Consider the following 20,809-nt stretch of genomic DNA (forward strand, 5'->3'; position numbering starts at 1 on the left):
TGACGCTTGGCATTCAGGCTAAAGAGTTCAATCTTGGTTTCATCAGACCAGAGTATCTTGTTTCTCATGGTCTCATCGTCTTTAGATTCCTTTTGGCAAACTCCAAGTGGGCAGTCATGTGCCTTTTACTGAGGAGTGGCTACAATCTGGTCCCTCTACCATAAAGGCCTGATTGGTGGAACGCTGAAGAGATGGTTGTCCATCTGGAAGGTTCTCCCATCTCCACAGAGGAACTCTACAGCTCTGTCAGAGTGACCATTGGATTCTTGGTCACCTCCCTGACCAAGCTCCTTCTCCCCCAAATGCTCAGTTTGGCCGGGCAGTGTCGTGACGTTACTATCGTTTAATATGGTGACTGGTTATCCATTGAATGATTACATACCACGTTTAATTATTACTTGATTAAATGAATCATGTAACAATTAATTAGTTAGTAATCTGGGGCACTACGGAAAATGTTTGTTTAATGAATTACCATTTCCCAAATTAACTCAAGAATATTTCGGTATACTACCCATCATCAATCAATCAATAATTATCAGTCTCATTCTGAACGTCGTAATATCTTATAAATCTGCACTAACCCTAGTCTACATGATGAATCAGTTTACATGAATTGGCTTAATTATTTATTTACTAAGTAATGAAATAATCATGCAGAAATACATACACACACATAATAGTATTGAATACTAACATAATGTAATGAAAGGACCCAAGTGGACTAACCTGTAGGCTTGGTAGACAATAGAAAGGTGTGGGGACAGATAAAGAGCGGGAAATACAGAGTGAACCCACGTAAACTACCATTCAAAAGTTTGGGGTCACTTAGAAATGTCCTTGTGGGCCTCCTGGGTGGCGCAGTGGTTACGGGCGCTGTACTGCAGTGCCAGCTGTGCCACCAGAGACTCTGGGTTCGCTCCCATGCTCTGTCGTAACCGGCCACGACCGGGAGGTCCGTGGGGTGATGCACAATTGGCCTAGCGTCATCTGGGTTAGGGAGGGGTTGGCCGGTAGGGATATCCTTGTCTCATCGCGCACCAGCGACTCCTGTGGCGGGCCGGGCGCAGTGCGTGCTGACCAAGGTTGCCAGGTGCACGGTGTTTCCTCCGACACATTGGTGCGGCTGGTTTCCGGGTTGGATGCGCGCTGTGTTAAGAAGCAGTGTGGTTGGGTTGTGTATCTGAGGACTTTCAACCTTCGTCTCTCCCGAGCCCGTACGGGAGTTGTAGCAATGAGACAAGACTCAGGCTACTAAACCACGAAGTCCTCATTTTTGAAAGAAAATCACATTTATCCATTAAAATAACATCAAATTCATCAGAAATACAGTGTTGTAATGGCTGTCTTGGGTGGAAGAAGGAGAGGACCAAAGCGCAGCGTGGTTAGTATTCATCTTTTTAATAAACAACTGAACACTTAAAAAATATAAAACAACAAAGTGACAACCGAAACAGTTCTATCTGGTGCAAACACACAAAGACTGAAAATAACCACCCACAAAACACAAAGGAAAACAGGCTACCTAAATATGGTTCTCAATCAGGGACAACGATAGACAGCTGCCTCTGATTGAGAACCATATCAGGCCAAACACAGAAATAGAAATAGAAAAACTAACATAGACTGCCCACCCCAACTCACGCCCTGACCATACTAAATAAAGACAAAACAAAGGAATAAAGGTCAGAACGTGGCAGTAACCCCCACCAAAGGTGCGGACTCCGGCCGCAAAACCGGAACCTGTAGGGGAGGGTCTGGGTGGGCGTCTGTCCGCGATGGCGGCTCTGGCGTGGACGTGACGTGGACCCCAGTTTTTGTCCGCCTCCTCTTACGAGCGGCGACCCTCACCGCCGACCTCGGACTGGGGACCCTGAAAAACGGGTCCCGAATGGACGGGAGACTCTGGCAGTGCCGGACAGGCGGGAGACTCCGGCAGCGCCGGAGTGAAGGGCGATTCTGGCATCGCCTGGCTGACTGACGGCTCCTGGCAAACATTGTTGGGCACAGACAACAGCACAAAGGGCAAGAAGGTTGAGACAACAATACATTACGCAAAGCAGCCACAACTGTCAGTAAGAGTGTCCATGATTGAGTCTTTGAATGAACCATTTGAGATAAAACTGTCCAGTTTGAGTGTTTGTTGCAGCTTGTTCCAGTCGCTAGCTGCAGCGAACTGAAAAGACGAGCGACCCATAGATGTGTGTGTTTTGGGGACCTTTAACAGAATGTGACTGGCAGAACGAGAATGTGGAGGATGAGGGCTGCAATAGATATATCAGACAGGGGGGAGTGAGGCCTAAGAGGGTTTTATAAATAAGCAACAACTAGTGGGTCTTGCGGCGGGTATACAGAGATGACCAGTTGACAGACGAGTATAGAGTGCAGTGATGTGTCTTATAAGGAGCATTGGTGGCAAATCTGATGGCCGAATGGAAAAGAACATCTAGCCGCTCAAGAGCACCCTTACCTGCCGATCAATAAATAACGTCTCCATAATCTAGCATGAGTAGAATGTGCATCTGAATCAGGGTTTGTTTGGCAGCTGGGGTGAAAGAGGGGTGATTACGATAGAGGAAACTAAGTCTAGATTTAACTTTAGCATGCATCTTTGATATATGCTGAGAGAAGGACAATGTACCGTCTAGCCATACCCAAGTGCTTGTATGACCTCAAGCTCTAAACCCTCAGAGGTAGTGATCACACCTGTGGGGAGAGGAGCATTCTTCTTACCAAACCACCTGACCTTTGTTTTGGAGGTGTTCAGAACAAGGTTAAAAGGGCAGAGAAAGCTTGTCTGACACTAAGAAAGCTTTGTTGTAAAGCGTTTAACACGAAATCCGGGGAGGGGCCAGTTGAGTTTAAGTGTATCATCTGCATATAAATGGATGAGAGAGCTTCCTACTGCTTAAGCTATGTTGTTAATGTAAATTGAGAAGAGCGTGGGGCCTCGGATTGAGCCTTGGGGTACACCATTGTTGACAGGCAGTGGCTGAGAGCAGATGTTCTGACTTTATACACTGCACTCTGAGAGAGGTAGTTAGCAAACCAGGCCAAAGACCCCTCAGAGACACCAATACTCCTTAGCCGGCCCACAAGAATGGAATGGTCTACCGTATCAAAACCTTTGACCAAGTCAATAAAAATAGCAGCACAACATTGCTTAGAATCAAGGGCAATGCTAACATTAAGGACCTTTAAGGTTGCAGTGACACATCCATAACCTGAGCGGAAACCAGATTGCATAACAGAGAGAATACTGTAGATATCAAGAAAGTTTTTCCAATACTTTTGATAAACAGGGCAAAATAGAAATAGGCCTATAACAATTAGGATCAGCTTGATCTCTCCCTTTAAATAAAGGACAAACCGTGGCTGCCTTCCAAGCAATGGGAAACTCCTCGGAGAGGAGAGACTTGTTAAAAAGATCAGAGATAGGCTTGGCAATTATAGGTGCAGCAACCTTAAAGAAGAAAGGGTCTAAACCATCTGACCCAGATGTTTTTTTGCGGTCACGTTTAAGGAGCTCCTTTAGCACCTCGGACTCAGTGACCACCTGCAGGGAGAAACTTTGTAGTTGGGCAGGTGAAAAGGAGGGATGAGCATCGGGGCTAGTCGCATTAGAAGGGGTGGGAGATGAGGAAATGTTGGATGGGCAAGGAGGCATGGCTGAGTCAAATAGGATTCCTGACTTAATGAAGTGGTGATTAAAGAGCTCAGCCATGTGCTTCTTGTCAGTAACAACGACATCATCAACTTTAAGGGACATGGGTAGCTGTGAGGAGGGTTTATTCTCCAGGTCTTTAACCATTTTCCAGAACTTCTTGGGTTTAGAACCAGAGAGAGAACTGCTCCTTAAGTTATCTAACTTTGTCCTTCCGGATAGCCTGAGTGCACTCACTGAGTATGCTTGTGCGGAGACTTTCGCCAAATGCAATTCTTGAGGTGGAGTAACTCTGCAAGATCACAGTCGAACCAGGGGCTGAACCTGTTTTTAATTCTAATTTTCTTTATGGAGGCGTGTTTGTTAACAATATCACTGAAGATATCAAAACATTAGGTCCAAGCTTCTTTGACAGAGGGGATCAAGCTGATTCTATATCAATTTACAGAGGCCAAGGGCCTCATTTATAAAGCTGTGTAGAGGATTCACGCATATGGACGCATTCTGATTTATAACACAGTGTGCATGCACGCCCCACGCCGTTTTCACTTTATAAATAACAATCAACTCGAAATTTGGCGCTCGTGAGCGAGCGTCTTGTCCCACCTGTTTAATGCCCATAGTTGCCTATAAATAGTCAGTGAAACGCCCTTAATTAATATTCATCCATAATCACTGTGTGACAACAATGACTGCAAATCCCGACAGAAAAGCTAAAAAAAATGTATTGTATGGGCGGTTGAAGCAAGAACACTGATATTGTTTGGCGAACATTACAAATGCCAAATAGGCGTTAGAGTGGCAGCATGATGCGGACGCTGTGAATGCTGCTGGCTCAGAAGGTCGGACCCTCTCAGGGAAAAAAAGTGGTCTGACATAAAAGTGGAGGCCAAAAGGTCTTGGTAATCGGAACCCGGCTCATAAGCCACTCATCATCATTGGCCAGTAAATGTTGCTGGTCTCTGAAAATTCAGAAGGTCGGACCCTCTCAAAAATTCGCCAAATCTTCCAACAGTGCCTATGCAACGTTTATAAATGAGGCCCCATGTCATGAACGAAGGCTTGCTTATTACAGTTTTTTAGCAAGCGTCTATGACAAATCAGGACAGGACGTTTCACTGAGCAGCCAATAGGGACACAGGCTGTAAAACAGTGATCACTAAGGTCATTACAGAAAACAGTGGTAACTGGTACCTATCAGGATTATTTGTGAGGATAACAAAGGAGAGTAGCCTTTTCTGGGTGTTTGGAGTCATACCTTGTGGGATTGGTAATAATCTGAGAAAGATTTAGGGAGTCCCATTGCTTTAGGACTTGGTCAGGTGGTTTAAGCATATCCCAGTTTAGGTCACCTAGCAGGACAACTGAGCACTGAAGGTGATCCTTGGTAAAGATTGCCACTCCCCCACCTTTGGAAGATCTGTCTTGCCGAAAAAGGTTATAGCCAGAAAGGTTAACGTCGGTATTGAAAACACTCTTTCTTAACCACGTCTCAGTAATGACCAACACATCTGGATTGGAGCTGTGAACCCACACTTTCAATTGATCCATTTTAGGTAATAAGCTTCTAGTGTTAACGTGCAGAAAACTCTGGCTTTTACGAGAGCAGAAATCAGTGAAACAGATATCAGAGCACACATTAGAATTGGGGCTAGCATAAGGGTGTACATGCACATTTCCACATATCATCAACAGTAATACAATCAAGGCAACCTTAAAAAGAAAACAATACCAGGAAGTTAGATGCAGTGTGTTTGTTGTTCATTACAATGAGGACTTGCTCTCTCTGTCCGATACAGCTCCTTCATTGGGCATAATAATGAGGGGTTAAGCAGTGGGCAGATAGTAAATCTGCTGGGCTGAAATTGCTCTGCCATTGGACTGACTTGGGACCACTACTGTAAATCTGTCCCATCCAGAAACACAGGGTTGTTTATCACCCAACATATCACTGGACATTGCAAATGTCCTCATCAAACCTGTGTGACGTTACTGAATCACCCAACTCATTATACATCTGCCATGATAGCCAGAGAAGATGTGTGGCAGGAAACAAACAAGTTTAATTAGTTGTGGTTATCTGGTCAGAGCATTCAGATGTAAAAGCAACTGAACTGAGATGTCAGATTCTGTGTCAGTGTTGGATTAGAGAGTGTGTTAGGGCTTGTATAGGGAGGGAGAGAGGGATAGGGATAGGGAGGGAGAGAGGGAGGGAGCGAGAGATAAATAATCACACTCATTCATCTGATGAGGGGACAGACACTCTTCTGGTCATCTAACACAATATGGACACTAACAAAACATTTAATAAAAGGCTCCAGTATACTTGATTATCATTTAAGTGAGAAATCCTCATGTAGGGTCATTTAGATTATCATGTGACCCATATTGGTGTTTTGGCATGCATATAGTGGCCTAGATTCAACCCATGTCACTATGGTAACATATGGTCAAATTAATATAGATTTTTATAGATTTTGTTGTTGGTTAATAAATCAAGAAAACAAATCATTTTTATTGTCATAAATGTTATTGTTTATAGCCTAAGTGGTATCATAGAAACCTGCTTACAACCTATAACAGCTCATATGACTAAATATCAACACTGATGGAAGGATGGAAATAGCAATTAGTCTATCCAAGATTTGCGCTCAGGAGATCATTTTGTGTGTGAGAGCGATGCGCAACGAGTGAGGAAAGTGGAACGGTGTATGCTGGGGAAAGGGTCTCGTTTCTATCCCAACTCACCTGCAAATCTCGATCTGATACAGACACACCGTTTTCAGTAAACATTTGTTCTAACTAATGCGGGTGTCGTTATTTGTAGAGCCGGACAGGCGCACGTGTATGGAGCTTTTTAGGAGTTGGAAATGCTCGGTAAGCACGTTAGATCCTATTCTTATTAGGCTTCCTGAATGAGGACACGGATGGATATCGTGGCACTGTCAAAATGACACGGACTCTCACTCTCCTCGCTTTCCTTTTCACTTGTATAAAATGTAAGTATTTCATGTATGTGAATTTCGATTGCATTGTCAGTTCAGTTGAAAAATATTCTCTCTACAATGGGTTGTTCTTGCTGAAGTTGTTAGAATTGTACCTTCAGAAAGGAGGTTCACTTTTGTAATTCACCTACAGTGCATGTAATACACTATTTAATTTCATGTTAGCCAAGTTTCCATGAGTGATTAAACGTGTTTTTTTTTATTATCAGAGAGGAACATAGTTCAACATGTATTGATGCCTTAATTTCAACAAAATCAATTAGATACAATACTGTCAAGAGAATAACACAATATTTGTGTTACTCTTTATTAGGTCGCACATAGGAGGACAAGCAGTGAAGCACATTCACAGGCTAGTCAGCCAACCTGACCTAAAAGCATTTCATATTATTTACATTAATCCGACACAATCCATTTAGTATGATATGTTATGTTTGGTATGGCATGTATTCATTTGTGGATATCCGTCAACCATTTCACATGATATGTTATTAATTACAATTCGTATGATGTGTTACGAATTTGCAAAACCTACATTTGCTGTGACTACTGTTAATTTCGTGGCTAACACTAATATTAGCTAGCTGGCTAACATTAGCTGAGTTAGGGTTAAGGTTAGCTAAAATGGTTAGGGGAAGGGTTAGCAAATATGTTAAGTATTTGCAAAGTATCAAAAAGTAGTAATCAGTTGAAAAGTTGCTAATTAACTAAAATGCAAAAGTTGTTAGTTATGAGATTCGAAAATACAACCTTTGGGTTGCTAGATGTTTGCATTATATGCCCACCCACCTTTCATTTTTTGTCTTAAATAACCTTCTGTCTTATGTAACCATACCATAAGTAACATCTCATATCGAACATCTCATTCCAAAATCATGTACTTAAATATGGAGTTGGTCCCCCCTTTGCTGCTATAACAGCCTCCACTCTTCTGGGAAGGCTTTCCACTAGGTGTTGGAACATTGCTGCTATAACAGCCTCCACTCTTCTGGGAAGGCTTTCCACTAGGTGTTGGAACATTGCTGCTATAACAGCCTCCACTCTTCTGGGAAGGCTTTCCACTAGGTGTTGGAACATTGCTGCTCTAACAGCCTCCACTCTTCTGGGAAGGCTTTCCACTAGGTGTTGGAACATTGCTGCTCTAACAGCCTCCACTCTTCTGGGAAGGCTTTCCACTAGGTGTTGGAACATTGCTGCAGGGACTTGCTTCCATTTAATATTAGTGAGGTCGGGCACTGATGTTGGGGGATTAGGCCTGGCTCGCAGTTGGCAGTCCAATTCATCCCAAATGTGTCCGATGGGGTTGAGGTCAAGGCTCTGTGCAGGCCAATCAAGTTCTTCCACACCGATCTCGACAAACCATTTCTGTATGGACCTCGCTTTGTGCACAGGGGCATTGTTATGCTGAACTGTTTCTACAAAGTTGGAACCACAGAATTGTCTAGCATGTCATTGTATTCTGTAGTATTAAGATTTCCCTTCACTGGAACTAAGGGGCCCGAACCATGAAAAACAGCCCCAGAAATGATTATTCCTCCTCCACCAAACTTTACAGTTGGCACTATGCATTCAAGCAGGTAGCGTTCTCTTGGCATCCGCCAAACCCAGATTTGTCCATCGGACTACCAGATGGTGAAGTGTGATTCATCACTCCAGAGAACGCGTTTCCACTGGTGGCAAGCTTTACACCACTCCAGCCGACGCTTGGCATTGCGCATGGTGATCCTAGGCTTGTGTGTGGCTGCTCAACCATGGAAACCCATTTTATGAAGTTCCCAGCGAACAATTCTTGTACTGATGTTGTTTCCAGAGGCAGTTTGGAACTCGGTAGTGAGTGTTGCAACCGAGGAAAGGCGATTTTTACGCACTATGTGCTTCAGCACTTCGCGGCCCCGTTCTGTGATCTTGTGTGGCCTACTACTTCTTGGCTGATCCGTTGTTGCTCTTAGACGTTTCCACTTCACAATAACCACAGTTACAGTTGACCGGTGCAGCTCTAGCAGGGCAGAAATTTGACAAACTGACTTATTGCTTATTGGAAAGGTGGCATCCTATGACGGTGCCACATTGAAAGTCACTGAGCTCTTCAGTAAAGCCATTCTACTGTCAATGTTTGTCTATGGAGATTGCATGGGGGTGTGCTTCATTTTATACACCTGTCAGAATGGGTGTGGCTGAAATAGCTAAATCCACTCATTTGAAGGGGTGTCCACATACTTTTATATATACAGTGCATTCGGAAAACATTCAGACCCCTTGACTTTTTCCACATTTTGTTACGTTACAGCCTTATTCTAAAATTGATAAAATAAATACAATTCCCAGCAATCTACACACAATACTCCATAATGAGAAAGTGAAAACAGGTTTTTAGATTTTTTTTTACAAATGTATTAAAACGATAAATAACTCATTTTCATAAGTATTTTGACCCTTTGCTATGAGACTAGATATTGAGCTCAGGTGCATTCTGTTTCTATTGATCATCCTTGAGATGTTTGATTGATTTGGAGTCCACCTGTGGTAAATTAAATTGATTGTACATGATTTGGAAAGGCACACACCTGTCTATATAAGATCCCACAATTGACAGTGCATGTCAGAGCAAAAATCAAGCCATGAGGTCGAAGGAATTGCCCGTAGAGCTCCGAGACAGGATTGTGTCGAGGTACAGATCTGGGGAACGATACCAAAACATTTCTGCAGCATTGAAGGTCCTCAAGAACACAGTGGCCTCCATAATTTTTAAATGGAACAAGTTTGGAACCACCAAGACTCTTCCTAGAGCTGGCCGCTCAGCCAAACTTTGCAATCGGGGGAGAAGGTCCTTGGTCTGGGAGGTGACCAAGAATCTGATGGTCACTCTGACAGAGCTCTAAAGTTCCTCCGTGGAGACGGGAGAACCTTCCAGAAGAACAACCATCTCTGCAGCACCCCACCAATCAAGCCTTTATGGCAGATTGGCCAGACGGAAGCCACTCCTCAGTAAAAGGCACATGATAGCCCACATGGCGTTTGCCAAAAGGCACCTAAAGACTCTCCAAACATGAGAAACAAGATTCTCTGGTCTTATGAAACCAAGATTGAACTCTTTGGCCTGAATGCAAAGCGTCACGTCTGGAGTAAACCTGGCACCATCCCTATGTGGTGGCAGCATCATGCTGTGGGAATGTTTTTCAGTGGCAGGGACTCGGAGACTAGTCAGGATCGAGGGAAAGATTAACAGAGCAAAGTACAGAGAGGTCCTTGATGAAAACCTGTTCCAGAGCACTCAGGACCTCAGACTGGAGCAAAGGTTCACCTTCCAACAATACAACGACCCTAAGCACAGAGCCAAGACAACGATCGAACATCTCTGGAAAGACCTGAAAATAGCTGTGCAGCAACACACCCCATCCAACCTGACAAAGCTTGACTATATTTGCATAGAAAAATGGGAGAAACTCCCCAAACACTGGTGTGCCAAGCTTGTAGCGTCTTGCCCAAGAAGACTCGATGCTGTAATCTCTGCCAAAGGTTCTTCAGCAAAGTACTGAGTAAAGGGCCAGATTTTGTGTTGTTTGTAGATTGATGAGGAAAGAAAGAATAAGGCTGTAATGTAACAAAATGTGGGAAAAGTCAAACCTATTATGTTTCAGTAGCCTTTACAATCAGTCATAAGTGCATTCTGGGTATTATCATAGAAAACATGTGTGTATTCACTGTGCTGTGGTTGGAGGAGGGGTTTGGTTAAAAGGTTTCCAACAAATGGGCATTAAATGGGCATGACTACCACAATAACACAGATGAAGGAGCTTAGACCGGCCCTTCTCAGGAAGAGAAAGTCACTGGGAAGTCACTGAGAGAGTAAAGGATCATATATCACACTTTGCCTATACAGTACACTGGCCATTTACAGCACCTTCTTGCAAGTAAATTTGACAGCTGGGATAGATGCTATGTGTATCTTTTTACTTGTCCACTCTGTCTTGTTGGTACGCTGTCATAACATGTATGGCCTGAAAATAAAGCCAGGAGAACTGGCTAAAGCACACAGACCTGGCTGGTGACCAGGCTACATAGTCTGTCTGTGCTCAGCATGGAGAACCTGGCAGTAATATTCTAACCATACAGATAAATGCCACAGTGTTCTGTAATCAGTAGGACCTCTGGCATGTCTTGAGGGCCTTTACTGAAATCCAGATGACAGGATGTTTTTTGCCTGCTGTTTCTATTGGGTCAAAAGACAGGGTTATTATGCACCTCCCAATCTCGTCATAGATGTAATTTTTGAGAATGCAGTATTTTGGAGCATAGAGCAGAGTGACCTTTTTAAAAGTCAACCATTGCTGATTCAGTCACTATATTAACCCCGCTGCCCTCTGCTGCCAATCAAGATAATGTCAATGCCACACTTTTAAAGTGTTGTCATTAAAAGGCATGTACATTCAAATCAAATCAAATGTTATTTGTCACATACACCTTACCCTGAAATGCTTACTTACAAGTCCTTAACCAACAAAGCAGTTCAAGAAATGGAGTTAAGACAAAAAACAGAAAGTAACACAAGAAAATGACATAACACTAACGAGGCTATATACAGGGGGTACCTGTACCGAGTCAATGTGCGGGGGTACAGGTTAGTCAAGGTCATTTGTACATGTAGGTAGGGATAAAGTGACTATGCATAGATAATAAACAGTGTCAATGTGAATAGCCATTTGATTAATTGTTCAGCAGTCTTATGGATTGGGTGTAGGAGCAGTTAAGGAGCCTTTTGGACCTAGACTTGGTGCTCCGGTACCACTTGCAATGCGTTAGCAGAGAGAACAGTCTATGACTTGGGTGACTGGAGTCTTTGATTATTTTTTGGTCCTTCCTCTGACACCCCTTAGTGTATAGGTCTTGGATGGCAGGAAGCTTGGCCCCAGTGATGTACTGGGCCATATGCACTACCCTCTGTAGCGCCTTACGGTCAGATGCCGAGCAGTTACCATACCAGGCAGTGATGCAACCGGCTCTCGATGGTGCAGCTGTAGAACTTTTTGAGGATCTGGGGACCCATGCCAAATCTTTTCAGTCTCCTGAGGGGTGGTGTCGTGCCCTCTTCACGACTGTCTTGGTGTGTTTGGAGCATGATAGTTCGTTGGTGATGTGGACACTAAGGAACTTGAAACTCTCGACCCGCTCCACTACAGCCCTGTCGATGTTAATGGGGGCCTGTTCTGCCCTCCTTCTCCTGTAGTCCACGATCAGCTCCTTTGTCTTGCTCACATTGAGGGAGAGGTTGTTCTCCTGGCACCACACTGCCAGGTCTCTGACCTCCCTATAGCCTGTCTCCCCTTTCAAGACCCAGTTGATACATACATACATACATACACGCGCGCACACACACACACACACACACACACACACACACACACACACACACACACACACACACACACACACACACACACACACACACACACACACACACACACACACACACACACACACACACACACACACACACACACACAGTGTAATAGCCCTTCTCAGCAGGTAGTGATTACTTGTTTAAATTGCCTGCTCTCCCACTGGCCAGTGCCCTTCACCTCTGGGTAAAGAGTGTGGATATTTGACAGCAGCCTCCCAGGGCTTTGACAACATGCCATCTGTCTTGTAGAGGACCTCTGTCTTGTAGATTCCACCTGACTGATGATAGGGGAGCCATGGAAACATGCACCAGTCTATGAGGGAGTCCTGATGGACACTCAACTCTCAACTCTACATGAAGCTATACCTCGATAATTAGGATTTGTGGTAATTGCCTGGCACAAACTGGCACATGGGCCTGTCTGATAATACACTATTGGGAAGGGATCTATAGTCAAAACGTGTATCTTATTTTTAGCTATCATTATCCATAAATGTGAATCAATACTATGCATGCCAGTGTCCCTTAGCTAAAAGTAGAGGAGAGTCCGACTGCATCACTTCTTGTTTTTATAAGAAACAATTTATTTAAAATTCCAAATTGTTTGCATAGTCAATTTACACACAGCACTGACACACACACTTACCCCACCAGACATGCCACCAGGGGCCTTTTCACAGTCCCCAAATCCATAACAAATTTATGAAAATGTACAGTATTATATAGAGCCATTATTGCATGGAACTCCCTCCCATCAAAGATTGCTCAAGTAAACAGCAAATTTGGTTTAAAAAAAACAACGCCTCTCCCCTATTTGAGCTAGATATTGTTTGTATGTACTGATATGTAGGCTATGTAACATTTGAAATGTATGTAGTTCTGTCCTTGAGCTGTTCTTGTCTATTAATGTTCAGTATTATTTCATGTTTTGTGTGGACCCCAGGAAGAGTAGCTGCTGCTATCGCAACAGCTAATGGGGATCCTAATAAAATACCAAATACCACATCATGAATCTTCAAATTAATATTTTTCAGTGCAACAGTCTTAGCAGCTATTGTAAAGATTACTTCAGGGCATGTACCATTTGACTAAGCATTTTTCTCCAAAACAATTTCTGGGCTACTCAGCTACTCTCTGCTACTGTATGACAGAGCATTACTCACTATAGAGGAGGGCTGGTGGGGGAAGAGAGGGTTGTTGGTGGAAGAGAGGGTGTTTTATCATCTACGCCTCCCTGTCCTTCCTCCCTCGGGGGGGGGGGGGGGTAGGGGGGTTGACTTGCGCGTTGTTTATCAAGGAGAAGAGGGTGTGCTGGTTTGTTTCATGTGATGCTATTCCTGGCTGGAGCTCACATAAGACAAAAGGCTGATCATGTGGCTTTAGGCTCTGGCTCTGCAACATGCAGAATCATTAACAGTGCAGAAACATCTCCCCTCCCATATCCCGGATGTTATTTATTCGGCAGATAGCTCCAAGGCCCTCATATATTTTTTTACTATATATTTAACAAAGCCCAAGAACTATCAGACATGCATTCTCCCCTGTGGGAGTTTGTCTCACACTTTAGTATGCAGTTTGTTTGGAGTGCTATTAAACACCTCCAGGTACAAGGGTATAAAAACCAGGAAGTGTCACAGTAGGTGTTTTGTTCTGCTCCTCTTTGTCCTGGGTTGGGGAGCTGAAACACTGAAACACTGCAGAGTCGGCAACACAGTTTTCATCCAGTCCACACTGGGCCATAAAACATGCTCCATGAAACAACATAAAAAGACAGGCGTGACAGTCCAGCTATAAAACCAGTGACTAAACACAACAGATACAGCCAGTGGGTCTTTTTTTTATCACACAGTAATCTAGTTTTGTCATTGTTATAACACAATTTCAATAAAGGTAACAACTGTGACTATTTCCCGTAACTATCTCCAAATCACTGTTGACTCTATCCATAGGGGGCAGTTGTGCGGACTCAGAGGAGCGTCTGATGAACTGTCTGCTGGGAAAGGATCGCTACAACAAGCTGATCCGCCCAGCTGTGAACAGGACAGAGCGGGTTACTGTCAAACTACAGGTGTCCCTGGCCCAACTCATCAGTGTGGTGAGTCTCATGATAGCCATTCCATAGAGCCAGTTAGAGGCCCTGAGACGGAGAGGAGAGATGGGGCAGATGAGTGAGACCACAGAGGGAGAGGAGAGAGCAGAGATGAGAGAACAGAAAGGGAGAGCAGAGCTCAGAGGAGTCAGTGGCAACCATGTTAATTACTTACACACATTCTACTGAAAGGCCCTGGCCCTAATGACAGCATGGGTATAGGATGGATCTGGCAGGGCTATGCTCTCCATCTCTGTCATGTCCAGATTGAAACTTCAGCACATTGCGTTAGAAGGAGCTGTAAAAGCTGCTGCAGGAGAGGACGTTGGAGTCCCACACTGATTTACAGGGTCCCTCCCTCCCTTCCTTTCAGCCCAGGCATGGCCCAGAGAATAACAGCACGACACATACGTCCTCTGTTTATGGCCTCTTATTGTCCTCCTCTTCTTTGGTAATTGAAATTTGAATGTCCTGTAAAGTGTAATGGTATGAGAAGTGTGATATAGTTGTTTGAAAGCATTGTGCTGCTGCGTGCATTGGAGGTTTGCCCACTCTGCTGCCCACTCCTTTTTAGGGGTGTTCGTTTTACTTGATGTTCAGAGTTGATGCAAGCGCTCTGTCGATTTATCAACAGGACCAACGGCACTCAGATGGCAGATGTGTCCCAGGCGAAGGGTGTCATTTATCTTAAGAATTGATCCCATGTGCAGGGAATTTATTCAGCATGGAAACACATCTCTCACTTTTACTCTCTTCTAAATCAAGCATGTGCACTAGCGGAATGCATGTGTCCTGGAGTCTGTACGTGTGTCTGAGTTTTGTCATTAAACATGCTTTGTGTGTCGTATAGTAAATAGTCTGTTTTTAAATGAAGCTAACACTGACATTTTCCTTTCCAGAATGAGAGAGAGCAGATTATGACCACCAATGTTTGGCTCACACAGGTAAGCGTGAAGATTATGGCCCTATCCTATTTATCATTCATTACTCAGTCTGTCCCCTCGTCCATCTCCAGCTCCAGTGTCCTTGTCACTGAACCTGAATTAAAGCAGAACCATGCCTCTGACTCAGACAATCCGGAACAGAACAGACTGATAATTGTGCCCACACCATTCACCACTTTTCATTTCAATGATAATTAAGTGTGTCATTGGGAATGATCTGGTGTTGGGAGAGGTCCTTATGTGACTGAGTGCAACAGTTAGAACAGTGAGGGTAGCCTATCAGTTAAGAGCTTTGGGCCAGTAACCGAAAGGTCGCTGGTTCGAATCCCCGAGCTGACTAGGTGAAACATCTCTCTATGTGCCCTTGAACAAGTCACTTAACCCTAATTGCTCATCTAAGTCCCTCTGGATAAGAGCGTCTGCTAAATTACTGAAATGTTAACCCCCCTGTCTCTTCAGCACTGGGATGACTACAGGCTATCATGGGACCCTTCTCAATATGATGGCATTGACAAGCTACGTATTCCTTCCAGACACATCTGGCTACCTGATATTGTGCTCTATAACAAGTAAGTAAGCATTATTCATTTTCCAAATGACGAACACATTTTCTCATGTAATTTATGGATCATGAAAATCAAATGTGTGATTGTAATACATTTTCTCATGTAATTTACGGATCATGAAAATCAAATGTGTGATTGTAATACATTTTCTCATGAAGACATAATACGTTTTTGTAATGGAGTCCTCTCCCCCTACCTCCCTCATCACTCTCTCCATAGTGCGGATGGAACCTATGAGGTAACAGTCTTCACCAATGCCATTGTCCAGTTCAACGGCAGCATCTTCTGGCTCCCTCCGGCCATCTATAAGAGTGCCTGCAAGATCGAGGTCAAGCACTTCCCCTTTGACCAGCAGAACTGCACGCTCAAGTTCCGGTCATGGACCTACGACCACACCGAGCTCGATTTGGTCCTGAAGACAGGGGTGGCCAGCATGGACGACTTCACTCCCAGTGGGGAATGGGACATCTTGGCCCTGCCGGGCAGGCGGACGGTTAACCCTCTGGATCCTACCTACGTGGACCTCACCTATGACTTCATCATCAAGAGGAAGCCGCTGTTCTACACCATCAACCTAATCATCCCCTGTGTCCTCATCACCTCTCTGGCCATCCTGGTGTTCTACCTGCCGTCTGACTGTGGGGAGAAGATGACTCTGTGTATCTCAGTCCTCCTGGCCCTCACTGTGTTCCTCCTCCTGATCTCCAAGATCGTCCCTCCCACCTCGCTGGACGTGCCTCTGATCGGGAAGTACCTAATGTTCACCATGGTGCTGGTGACCTTCTCCATCATCACCAGTGTGTGTGTGCTCAACGTGCACCACCGCTCCCCCAGCACACACACCATGCCCTCCTGGGTCAAGGTAGTGTTCCTCAACAAGCTGCCCCATCTGCTCTTCATGAGACGCCCGAAGAATAACTCTGCCCGCCAGCGGCTACGCCAGCAGAGACAACTCCGAGCTCGCAGATCCATCCTGGCGGACCTGGGCTACCCTGCCACCGCCATGTCCAAAACAGCCACCGCTGCTGCCATGTCTTCCTCCTCTGCCTCTGCCTTCTCCTCTCCGGGACACTTTTACAACAAAGTCACAGCTCCGCTGGGGTACACCCACACCTTCACAAAGGGGGAAGCCTGCTCCACCGAGTTCCTGCCCAACAGCTTCCCCTCCTCCCAGGACCTCCGCCATAGAGGCAGCCCAGACTGGGGGGGAGATGTTCAGGAGGCAGTGGACGGGGTCCGCTTCGTGGCTGATCACATGATGGGGGACGATGATAACCAGAATGTAAGTGATCCATGACGTTGTCAGTGGGGTTAGTGTTGTGAAATGAGCTGGAGTTAGAACTCAAATAAGTGTTTTTTATCCTTGGTCCTGGAGAGATGTAGTGTGTACAGCTTAGTACTTTTAACACCTGGCTCCACTAATGATCATGACCTTGATCAGCTGGACCAGTTGTGTAAGTGCTGGTCTAGGACAAAAGCCTGCACACACTGTAGTCCTCAAAGACCAGGAATGAAGAATACTGGGATGTGGGGTAGTTGAGAATACAGTCCAGTAAAATAACCCAGACTGTTGTAATAGATTGTTTTCATAAATAAATCAATGTAAAAGTGAGGTGACCAGGCTTGAAAAATGTCCACCTTCAAAAACTGCAGAGGAGAGGGGTGAAAGGGTCAGTAGCTGCTACAAGGTCTGGCTCAGTAATATTTACACTGGTGCTTTCTCTTTGTTTCTTCATCTTATATTACATTTGCATCACTTTTAAACTCATCAATCACATATTGTACTCCATACCCAATTTCTGCATGCCGCAGGTGTTACCGTATGAACATGACAGTAATGTGACCATACCTTGTTCTCTTTGTGTTCCCAGGTGATCGAGGACTGGAAGTATGTGGCAATGGTGGTGGACCGTATGTTCCTGTGGATCTTTATAATAGTGTGTGTGACTGGAACCCTGGGTCTCTTCCTCCAGCCTCTATTTCAGCATTCAATAGTCCCCATCCAGCAGCCCAGCTCAGACACACCCCGTACCTGAACACCCCCCAAGAAGTATGGGGGTCATACATAGAAATAAGGGTCATAGAACATCAACCAATGCCATGTGGCCTACAGCAATACAAGTCTCTGTATCTCTTTCTGTTTCTACTACCTGGTCTTAACACGGCACATCGGTACAAGGAAGAGTTGACTTTTTCCATATAGTTGAAGCAGAGATGCAAAGATGTCCTTCTAAAACCAGACTGAAAGTACAAACGTTACCCGCGTGGAGTAATAACCCAAATAATACGTCAGATATCATTTGACTCCCGATTTCTCTCCCATGTTATATCACCCTGTTGTGGAAATGTAATGGAAAAAAAATCTATAAATATATAAAAAGGTCAGTGAGTTTGATTAAATGCATTAACACCCAATAAAGTCTAAAGTGGTGGGGTACTACATGAAATGATGGCTAGGTCACATTGATAAGATGGATATTGGGCAAAATCATGTAGCACGGAACATTATGATTCAAGCTAGGGTGTTATAAAGAGGCCTCCTAACTGATACACCTGATACACCTGGTCTATAACCTGGGAATTACTGGGGATATTCCCCACAGATGTATTATTTTGATGCAATAAACAGTTCCAGTTTAAAAAAACACATTTGTACTGTTTATTTTGTTATGTCTAAGTTTCCTGATTTAACCATAAACAGAAACATAAAGGCAGTGAGCCTAATAGTGAAACAGACACACAAGACACACAGACACACAATACGTATTGTGCCATCTACTGGCCACATTTTAATGCCCACTCTGGCATCACATCCATTGATATTGCATGGACTCTCTGGCTATAGGTATCACTCTCTCCTTCGATCAATCGCCAGAACCCTGTGACTTTATGTCACATCAGCTGCTAATGACAAGGCAAAGCAGCTCTGTTCCTGACTCATTAAACATGTGAATCTCCTAACTATGATGAGATGTGATTACACTGACAGTTTAAACATCAGCCTGCCTACTGGGGAGTTTAGGAATACCGCACTGGCTTCTAGGAAATGTGCAAGCTGGGTACTTTTAACCTAATATGATGATTGATTGTACCCTTCTAACATGCTTACACCTCTCCGAAAGAGTAGCCTCTTTACTAAATGGGATCTTTATCATCTTTGTTGGTCTGTCTTGCCAATGTTTATAGTACTATACCTATGTCCTGATGTTAATCTTTCTGGTTTCTGTTTTGTCTGAATTTTGGGGGTGAAATTACAATAATAGTGTTCAAATAATTGTGAATAATGCTTTATCTATACAGCCACACTGGCATGACAATAACATAACAGCACACGTCTTCTGTTCTTTCAGCTCGATAAGCACAGATGTAACATGTTAACACAGTCCTCCGATTTTTTTACAGCAGCAGGCCATTATTGTTTTTGTCATACCTTAGGAGAGACCTTGGTAATAGGCAGGATTCGTACTCTTAATGAAAGTGGATTGATAGTTTAAAGCTGCATCCACAGTAATACGTTAAAAGGGGGCTGCAGGTTAATGGAAGTCTAGCTCCGATATGAGGTATGTGAAGGCTGCTTGTCAAGAGGGGGTTGGGGATGCCTGGCCTGGGCTTTGTGTGAGCTTTGGTGTGGTGTGAGTGCAGTTGAGAGCATCTTTCAGACTCAGTGGATGACTTCTCTTGGCACTATTATTATTTCCTTTAATGTGATTTTGCTTGAATACCTTGCACACACTGTAAAACACATTGGTGCATTGTAATTGTTTTATCATAACGCTGCTGTTTACCCTTTTTCCTGGCTTTACTTCTGTCCATTGTGACTTGAAGAACAATAGTATATTGTATCACGTACGTAAAACGTTACCAGTTACCCCAAGTCGTCGATGACCGAGTGGTGCAACAGTATACCTCTGTCCATGGCGATGAACTCTTGTTTTGCGTGAATTGAAGCGGTCTCGCCTTTGAAACGCCAGATACTGTGCTTTTGCCCTCAGTTCTAACACTCACATAGTGTGCCACTTTACATTATACAACAGTCTACACCAAGTCAACCAGGTATTTTCAGCCACTTTCATACATCTGAACGAATCATTGATTCAATGTCAACAAGCCACCGTGCTTCTACACCTGCATTTGCTTGCTGTTTAGGGTTTTAGGCTGGGGTTTCTGTACAGCACTTTGATATATCAGCTGATGTAAGAGCTATATAAATACATTTGATTTGAACAAGGAATTTCGTTTGAATTTGTGAACTGAATAGTCTCCTAGCCCCATCCGTATAGTCTCCTAGCCCCATCCATATAGTCTCCTAGCCCCATCCATGTAGTCTCCTAGCCCCATCCATATAGTCTCCTAGCCCCTCCATATAGTCTCCTAGCCCCATCCATATAGTCTCCTAGCCCCATCCATGTAGTCTACTAGCCCCATCCATGTAGTCTCCTAGCCCCATCCGTATAGTCTCCTAGCCCCATCCATATAGTCTCCTAGCCCCATCCATGTAGTCTCCTAGCCCCATCCATATAGTCTCCTAGCCCCTCCATATAGTCTCCTAGCCCCATCCATATAGTCTCCTAGCCCCATCCATGTAGTCTCCTAGCCCCATCCATATAGTCTCCTAGCCCCTCCATATAGTCTCCTAGCCCCATCCATGTAGTCTCCTAGCCCCATCCATATAGTCTCCTAGCCCCATCCATATAGTCTCCTAGCCCCATCCATGTAGTCTCCTAGCCCCATCCATATAGTCTCCTAGCCCCATCCATATAGTCTCCTAGCCCCTCCATATAGTCTCCTAGCCCCATCCATGTAGTCTCCTAGCCCCATCCATGTAGTCTCCTAGCCCCATCCATATAGTCTCCTAGCCCCATCCATGTAGTCTCCTAGCCCCATCCCAATAGTCTCCTAGCCCCATCCATATAGTCTCCTAGCCCCTCCATGTAGTCTCCTAGCCCCATCCATGTAGTCTCCTAGCCCCATCCATGTAGTCTCCTAGCCCCATCCAATAGTCTCCTAGCCCCATCCATATAGTCTCCTAGCCCCATCCATGTAGTCTCCTAGCCCCATCCATATAGTCTCCTAGCCCCTCCATATAGTCTCCTAGCCCCATCCATGTAGTCTCCTAGCCCCATCCATATAGTCTCCTAGCCCC

At 44.5% G+C, this 20,809-nt stretch overlaps 1 protein-coding gene across 1 annotated transcript; it reads left to right on the forward strand.

The window, feature by feature from the left end:
* Window positions 1-6,186: 6,186 nt before the first annotated feature.
* Window positions 6,187-18,321, forward strand: LOC110506458 (neuronal acetylcholine receptor subunit beta-4-like). Its single transcript, XM_021586083.2, has 6 exons — window positions 6,187-6,663; window positions 14,017-14,162; window positions 15,056-15,100; window positions 15,560-15,669; window positions 15,886-16,948; window positions 17,538-18,321. The coding sequence occupies exons 1-6, from the start codon at window positions 6,615-6,617 to the stop codon at window positions 17,700-17,702; spliced, it is 1,578 nt and encodes a 525-aa protein (XP_021441758.1). The 5' UTR covers window positions 6,187-6,614; the 3' UTR covers window positions 17,703-18,321.
* Window positions 18,322-20,809: the final 2,488 nt, after the last annotated feature.

Source organism: Oncorhynchus mykiss, chromosome 26 (assembly GCF_013265735.2).
Source record: "Oncorhynchus mykiss isolate Arlee chromosome 26, USDA_OmykA_1.1, whole genome shotgun sequence".
Classification (NCBI taxonomy): domain Eukaryota; kingdom Metazoa; phylum Chordata; class Actinopteri; order Salmoniformes; family Salmonidae; genus Oncorhynchus; species Oncorhynchus mykiss.